This window comes from Nematolebias whitei, chromosome 21 (genome assembly GCF_014905685.2).
Source record: "Nematolebias whitei isolate Nwh7 chromosome 21, NemWhi1, whole genome shotgun sequence".
NCBI classification, from domain to species: domain Eukaryota; kingdom Metazoa; phylum Chordata; class Actinopteri; order Cyprinodontiformes; family Rivulidae; genus Nematolebias; species Nematolebias whitei.
The window spans coordinates 28,361,496-28,370,281 of record NC_056518.1 but is presented as its reverse complement, the minus strand read 5'-3'; the positions used below and the strand labels follow the sequence as shown (position 1 = coordinate 28,370,281).

At 39.5% G+C, this 8,786-nt stretch overlaps 1 protein-coding gene across 1 annotated transcript in view; it reads left to right on the top strand.

Annotated features, from left to right (window-relative positions):
- The first annotated feature begins 7,390 nt into the window (after positions 1 to 7,390).
- The window catches only part of gsc (goosecoid), a 2,517-nt gene continuing 1,121 nt past the window's right edge, over positions 7,391 to 8,786 (top strand). The window contains exons 1-2 of the mRNA XM_037694851.1: positions 7,391 to 7,697; positions 8,094 to 8,353. Coding sequence (XP_037550779.1) covers positions 7,391 to 7,697; positions 8,094 to 8,353 — 567 coding nt within the window. The remainder of the gene's footprint in view (positions 7,698 to 8,093; positions 8,354 to 8,786) is intronic.

The following is an 8,786-nucleotide window of genomic DNA, read 5'->3' as shown; positions in this document are numbered from 1 at the left end:
TAAATACCTAAAAACAATTATTTGTTTGCTCGAAATTATAACAAAGGTGTGTCTCAGTTGAACTACTCCTTAAAAAATGCACTTTAATGGTCAAATCAGCTGAATTTCAAAAATAGTTTTGCTGCCTCTGTGCTGTGAAGCGGGCATGCGCAGCTGGACCAGCCGCTGCATTTCTTTAAAATTTAACAATATAACCACCTAAACAATTATTTGTTTGCTCGAAATGATAGTAAAGGTGTGTCTCAGTCTAACATTTGCTTAATAAATGCACTTTAATGGTCAAATTAGCTGCATTTTGCCGGGGTGGTACAGCTGTTTTCACGGTTCCAAGCAGCGAGCAGAATGAAGGTGGGGAGACTTAGGCAGGCCGATTGAGTCATTAATCGCTGGTGAAGATTCTCAGTCATCCAAGACATGGTAAACTCAAAAAAGTTCAAGAAAAAAAACAAAAAAGTATAAAGTAAAGTATAATAAATAAAGTCCAGTTGTTTTTGTCTTGAACTTTTTTGAATTTGTCATTATAGCCACATTTACCTATTACATGATACAATGGCATGCCATACTTCAAACAACATCTTTGCTACCATCAAGTGGCTGAAAGTGGTACTGCTCAAATGTTTTTTTTTTTCCAGTCAGAATGAATGAAAACAGTCATATCTCAACCAAAAAATACTTTATAAATATGGGAACAAATCCATCAATATGTCACTTTGGCCTATAAGTCGCAGGGCATGTAAATTATGCAAAAAACTGACTTATAGGCTGAAAAATACTGTACTTCCTGTGACAGCTCGTGTCTTTAGTACAGATAAATTAATTTATAAATATATGTTTAAAAACTGAATTGTTTTTCGTTAGGTTCTACAGAAAATGAAACAATATTTTCTTGTTCATTTCAAATTAAAAACTTTTCACATGATGCAACTTCTGTCATTACAGCATTTATGATCTGATGTTTCCGTCATAAAATTTGAGGATCCAAAATACAGTTTCAAAGGCCTTGTCAGAAAAAAAAAAAAAAGAAAACTTTAATAAACTCAGAAGTGAAGGCAGCAAAGATAAAAAGATATAAAGATAAGCACAGCAGGGAAATAAGGCATGAATGGGGCAGCTCAGTAACCAGAGAGGAAAGCATGAGGACCAGACTGAGCACGGCTGATTAACAGATGAAGAACAGGTGTGTTTAAAGAGAAGAGCAAAAACGAATAAAGAAAAACTAAAATACAATAAATGTTCATTGACTTATGAAAAGCTTTTAAAATAATATCATTTATGCATAAAAATGGCCGAGTTACATCTTCTTGGTCAAACAACATACAATATTGTCAAATCTGATAGAGCTTAGATTACGTGTTGGGGATGACTCTCAGCTACCACCTCTCCATATTTCAGGTCAATTCCTATAAAATTGACTGAATCATAACCAAGAAAAACTAACCTCAACTAAAAACAAACAAACAAACAAAACACAAAAATCCCTAAACCACGGCACATTTTACTTTCATTATAATCTAAATCATGAGATACAGGTAGTGGTCTTAAAATTAGAATATCGTGAAAAAGTTGATTTATTTTATTAATTCCGTTCAAAAAGTGAAACTTGTATATTAGATTACACACAGACTGATATATTTAAAATGTTTATTTCTTTTAATGTTGATGATTATAACTGACAACTAATGAAAACAACAAACTCAGTATCTCATAAAATTATATTATTTAAGACCAATAAAAAAATTATTTTTTGTTCAAGATTCGCATTCATTGTGTCATTCCACGGCACAATGAATGTGATAGCTGAAACCCATGTCTTGCATACGTCTGTGTGTGGTGGTTCTTGAAGCACTGACTCCAGCTGCAGTCCACTATTTGTGAATCTCCCACACATTTTGGAATGGGTTTTATTTCACCATACTCTCCAGGGTGCGGTTATCCCTATTGCTTGTACACTTTTTTCCTACCACATTGTTTCCTTCCCTTTGCCTCTCTATTAATGTACTTGGGCACATAGCTCTATGAACAGCCAGCCTCTTTAGCAATGACCTTTTGTGTCTTTCCCTCCTTGTGCAAGGTGTCAATGGTCGTCTTTTGGACAACTGTCAAATCAGCATCTTCCCCATGATTGTGTAGCCTACAGAACTACACTGAGAGACCATTTAAAGGACTTTGCAAGTGTTTTGAGTTAATTAGCTGATTAGAGTGCGTCTTCAATATTTCACAATATTTTAATTTTCTGAGAAAATGAATTTGTGTTTTTTATTAGTTGTCAGATATAATCATCAACATTAAAAGAAATAAACATTTGAAATACATCACTCTGTGTGGAATGAATACATATAATATACAAGTTTCACTTTTTGAATGGAATTATTGAAACAAATCAACTTTTTCACAATATTCTAATTTTATGCAGCACCTGTACAATAATAAAAATTAATAGTTTTTCAGAATGAAGATCATTTAACTTTATCCAACTTGTTTTTTTTAAATATTTAATAAAATCTCGTGCACCTTTTCTCCTTGAAACTGCTCACATCCCGCTCAGAGTTATTAGAAGTGATGGAGCTGCATGTTAAACCACAGAGGCTGAGTTTTACACACATGGCCCTGACATGTGTGTGTGGACATGTTAAAGACATGTTAAAGTGGCATGTTGTGCTGAGGTTTAAATTCGACAGCGCTCAGTGGCGGCTGCGCCTTGTTTTGATAGAATAATTCTGGGTTTCATTATGTTGCTGCCAGCCTGCGGGGCTCATTTGAATTTCTTCTAAATCCAAAGTGTGTTAAGTAGCACCTCTGTGAAAGGAGGGGGGGACGTTCCAGACCTTCTAATGTGAAAATGTGTTTTTGATTCCTGGCTTGACATGCAGTCAGAAGGCCGTGTGTGTGTGAGAGTGTGTGATCCTGGCTGTAATCAGTAATTACCAGGATCGGCTGATGGATTCTGCTTCTAATGAATGATTGATGAGCGCTGAAAGAGAGCGGCGGGGCCTTTTCTGTCCTCTGACAGCCTGATGTTGGCGCTGAATTGAAACCATTTAAGTAGAAAATGACTGGATGCAGGAAAAGGCTCAATAGCAGGTACCTCTGTGACATTTTAAAATGCATTTTCTGCTCGGAGCATTCATTCGGCTGAAACCTGAGCCGCAAGGAAGAAAGCGCACACTTTAATGCCTAAAGAGCTTTTTGATTTGTTCTGTTTTTGTGTGTGCAGCCAACAAGTCGGGTTTTAACTCTGCAATCCCTGTCATGTGGGCGTCACGGACACTTTTTACACTCTGGCTCCTGATTCTGGATGTTTACTTTGCAGCACCGGCTCTCCTGAAATGGCTGAAACTCTCATTTTTCCACTGGTCCAAACATCCCGCAAACATCTGGCTCTGAAACGTAACGGGAAAATCTGAATTCAGGCCCACATGAAAGAACTGTGCAGGAGCTGGAGGGAGTTTGACGCTCCTGTGGGGTAAACACCGACTGTTGATGAGGGTGATCACGGCTGCAAGAGTGTTCACAGCCAGTTTCTTAAAATGAAAATCTCTCTGAGACTTCTGCACCTGTCCACAGGTGCTCCAGCTGTCTTAGGTTCCACGTTTCGGCTCCTTTAGACGTTTAACAGGATCTGAGCTCATAGGCAACATCAGACAGACCCACTGTCTGGTTCTGACCCATTCTTGGGGGCTTTTAGCTGTATACGAGTCATTATCCTGTTAGAGCAACTAAGCTCTCTGACAATGGGCAATGCATTCTGGTCCAGAATGCCTTGATAGTCTTAAGATTTCATTAGATTCAAGACACCCAGATGCAGCACAGCAGTCCCAGAACAGAACCGAGCCTCCTCGGTGTTGGTGCCATGTTTATTTCATCTGTGTTTCCATGAACATAGAGCTGAGGGGACCAGCTTTGTGATGATTGGTGTCCTCGGTCGTCTTCCATCAAGTCCACTTTGTCTTAACGGATGGTGCGATCTGACTCTGATGACCTTTGACCTCCAAGTTAACCTCTAATCTCTTTTCTGGACTCGGTTACCATTTGTATTGTTGGTCTATTCGAATTGTCCTCTTGTGGACACGTCCAGGAAGGTTGTCTCTTGTTCGGTGGACTTTAACATGTGAGCAGCTGCACTCAGAGGAACATGGAGCTGCTTGGAGATATCGTCTTTCTAAGCTCCTGAGATAACTGTCCTCAGCTTCCATGTTCAGTGTGTTACACACCATGACAGCAAACAGCCCTGTGACTACCTGTCACCCTTTAAACAGGCACTGCTGAATAAAAGACACCTTAGTTACATGAAACACATTTTAATATGCACAAGATTAATAATATTTAGTAAACATTTTTGTCAAGGCCAGTTCCATTATTTTGTTTTGAAATATTTTTTAATTAAACCACAATTTTAAAAAAGGGTTTTTCCTCTCAGATTTTAGATTTTTCTTTAAACCTCATCTTCATAGCTGCACAAAAATTTGTGGCATGCAAGCTCAAGACATTAATTTGTTTGTGCTGCTTTACGAAAGTTTAGTGCCTGTTGTTTTGGCTCTGTCTGTTCGCCACAACACTACAATTCATTGAGATGTGAAGAAATGCACTTTATTTTAGAGTTTAAACAGCTCAGAGCAGTTTGTTTGCTCGACCAAACTTTCTCTTGGTTTCATCCGTGCTTCAGACTTTAGATGTTGTGTTAAAAGCTAAGAGCTCGATCAGAAACTTAAATTAATATAAAAACGTAGGTTAATACCCATACATCCATTTGACTGCTACATGTTTATTGAGCTGCTGGTTTCCTGTCAGTCATCACTCATTAACAAATTTCTGCTTTCAGTATCGAGTGATTAAAAAAAAAAAAAAAAACGACTGCGCTTTACATGTTCAGACATCGTCTGAAAAGTCTGTTTGGCTGTAAAATTTGTCATATTTTTTAAAAAATTGTGAGAGTAAACATTTAAAGTGCGTGCAGCTGCGGCAGCTTCGTGAAGGGATGAGGAAAAATGAAATAAACTTCATGAAATCACCTGTTTAAAGAGGTCGTTTAGTTTGACCTTCGTCAGGTTTCCTCGCTGCTCCGGAGGGAGGAAGATGATTGAACGCAAACAACACCCATGGTGTGTGTGTGTGTGTTTGAGGCTGTTACTAAATCTGTGGGGGTTTGGTCAGAGCTGCAGATAGTTTCATGGTGTGTGTGTGTGTGTGTGTGTGTGTGCCTTTGAAATGAATAAAACAAGTCTCTGTCTGAAATGAATAAATGTGACAATAATAACATGCGTTCAGCGACAGCAGCTCAGATAAAGGTGTTTTTCCTCTCTCCTCACACCAGCAGACAGTTTCTAAAGAATAAAAAAAGATCAGAAAATAAATTAAACCCATTTTCTGAACTATTCAGAACCTGAAAAAAGAAATATAACTGGAATAAAATGTATATATTTATGTCCTGATGCATGCTCAATAATAAAAAAAAAAATCCAAATAAGTTAAATCTGGTCCTCTGGACATTCAAAAAAACAAAACAAACAAAAAAATTGAAATGTTTTGGCTTTCATCCGAAACACTTCTTCAGTCTGAGGTGCTGTATTCAGTGGTATTTATTTATGCATTCTGAAATGTGAAAATATGATTTGATCAGTGGAGAAAAGCTGCAGAATCACAATTTTAGTGTCAGGACTTCCTGTTGGAGCAGATTCGATCTGAATGATGTAAATACTACAAATACTACAATTTAATTAAATAGATACAATTCTTTTTTTTCCTAGTTTTCTTAAAACAGCACGCGTCAATGAATATATAATTATGAGTTAATTGGTTCATAATGAATCAGAAGCAGCTCAAACACAAATATTTAAGAAAACTCTTTAATTTTCTGTAATGACAGAAAGAGTTCGGGAGGACGGGTCCAGTTCAAACCAGTATGAGTTCAGCTGAAACAAGCACGTGAGTATTTGATCATTATTAAACCGAACTTAATGATATTTAAAAAAAAAAAAATCAAAAACGAGATGAAAAATGTAGTTTTATTGTTTTTTTAAGCTGCAGAAAATTAAAATAAACGAGTTGAGTTTCTCTTTAAGTAATAGAAACATTTAGAAAATCAAATAAAACCCGATTGCATTAAAAACTTCTTAATAAAAGTCCTTTATAAATTTTAATTTTGGTCAAATTTTCTTAAGAGAAAGGATCGAAGTTTAGTTTAAAAACGGTCAGAAATTAACTTTATAAATAACAAAGAGTAAATAAATAAAAGCCGCTGACGTGACAAATGGAGTTGATATTAAAGTCAAACAGGAAATGTTTGACAGCTCGGAACCGACCCGGAACCAGACTCTCCTGCTGAGAACTATAATCTGAGGACTTTAATCACTTCTCACCTCAGAACGGAACATTTTCACCTCGTCATTTTATCTGTGGACCCCCGCGGAGTCTCAGACACAACCAGCGGATTCTGGTCCAATCCACGTTCCCTGCGCGGAACTCCTGGGTCCTCAGGACCGGGTGTAGTCCTGGATCCCCTCAGGCCGGGTCCATCACCCCCTCAGCGGTCTGAATGAGGCGGTAAGGGGTCGTGGTGGTCCCGGGAAGAGGACGACGGGTAACAGATAAATAATGCGCATCTGGTTTATTTTGGTTTCTGCGCACGCGCACAAACATAAAATCCCAGAGAACATGTTTTGGTTCAGAGATTAACTTCTGAGATTATTTTCTGAATCATCTAAATGTTTGAGGATCCTGCTGGACCTGATGGGGGTCCGTCTCGACCCCCCTCCGCGCTCTTCAACCCCATGCGCACCTGATGGCCTCCCTGACGGGAAGTAATCCGATTACTCCATAGGAACATTCTCAACAGTCTGATTATCTTAATTCAATTAATTCTGAATACACACACACACACACACACACACACACACACAGACCTGCGGCCCTTCACGAGCTCGCACGAGGACTCTGCGCCTGCGCCGTGACGTCACGGCCTATAAGAGCAGCCCCGCGCGCAGACGGCCTCCTAAACCTCCAGGTCGGGTCCAGACCAGGAGCGCGCTCTGCTGCACGTTCAGAGGAGAGAAGAGCAGCCGCGTCACCATGTCTGCTTCAGTCTGAGCCGGTTCCGATCCATTCTGGTCCACTTTGAACTGGTTCTGATACATTTAGAACCAGTTCCGACTCGTTATGAGCTGGTTTCGATCCATTCTGTGAAGATTCTGATCCATATGGTCCTGGTTCTGATCCGTTTTGAGCTGGTTCCGGTCCTTCTCTCTAAGCTGGTTCTGCTCTTTTATAGTCTGAGCTGGTTCCGACTCGGTCCGCTCCACATGTCGCCTCCTGTCTGAACTTTATCCTCTAAAGTTCTGAGACCAGTTTCCTGACGTCCCGGTTCCGACCCGTTCCCCAGCGCGCGGACCTCGTCATGCCCTCCGGGATGTTCAGCATCGACAGCATCCTTTCTGGACCGGTTCTGTCCGGACGGTCGAACTGCAAGGAGCCATTGCTGCTGCACCGAACCGGGCCGCTGGTTCTGCCCGGACTCACGGACTCCATGTACGCGGACTACAGCGGACTGTCCCCCCCAGGGGTCCACTCTGTGGGCGGAACCAGGTTCGGATACACGGGCTGTTACTACGGTCAGCTGCAGGTCCAGGGGCCCGGAGCCGGGCCGCCGTGCTGCGGGGCGGTACCGGGTCTGAGCCCGCAACAGTGCCCCTGCTTCCCCGCAGGTAGGAGAACCAGAACCAGAACCTCTGGACCCAGTTCTTCAGCTTCACACCTGAAATAATTTGGATTTTTAAGATGAACCTATTTGTTAAAAAGTTAAATAGATTAAAAAGACGAGTTTGTTTGTTTCGAATTGATTAAAAAATATTAATAATAATAATAAATATTTTTTCTATTTATTAATTTTTATTTTAAAAATGATAAAATGAATAAAAACACAAAATGTTTGACGCACGATCTGCGCCAGTTTTTATCTTGAACTTCATCCGATGTTGCTTCCTGTTCCGTCTGATCAGAACCTGCTGGTTCTGGACTCGGGCTCAAACAGAACCGAGCCTAAAAGTCGGATCGTTTGGTTTATCCTCTCTTCTGAACTGCTCCTTCTTTCCACCCTGCAGGCTACGACAGTCCGGGCTCGGTTCTGATCTCGCCGGTCCCGCACCACATGATGTCCTACATGAACGTGGGCAGCCTCTCGCGCACGGAGCTGCAGCTGCTCAACCAGCTGCACTGCAGGAGGAAGAGGAGGCACCGGACCATCTTCACCGACGAGCAGCTCGAGGCTCTGGAGGGTCTCTTCCAGGAGACCAAGTACCCGGATGTTGGCACGAGGGAGCAGCTGGCCCGGAAGGTCCACCTGAGGGAGGAGAAGGTCGAGGTCAGAACCGGACTGGGTTTTACTCACTAATAATTATCATGACGTTTAAAATGATAAAATAGATTTTATAATAATCTGATTCAAATCACTAAATTATTATTATCTTAATACAATAATAATAATAATAATAATAATAATTGCAATTGACATGTTTTATAGAATACTTTTAGACAGTTTATTATTCTTAATAAATATCATAATATTACTAAATACTTTGCTGCAAATAAAGAATAAAACAATTTAAAATACAAATAATATGTAATAAAAAATCCATTTGGAGAACTTTTGAATAAAAAAAGAAAATTTGTTATAATATGTATTATATTTATATATATAATATATAATGTTATTAATATATTACATTATAATTATATTAATTATTACAAAAGTACATGAGTAAATCTGCTTAATAAAATTATATTTTTAATATTAA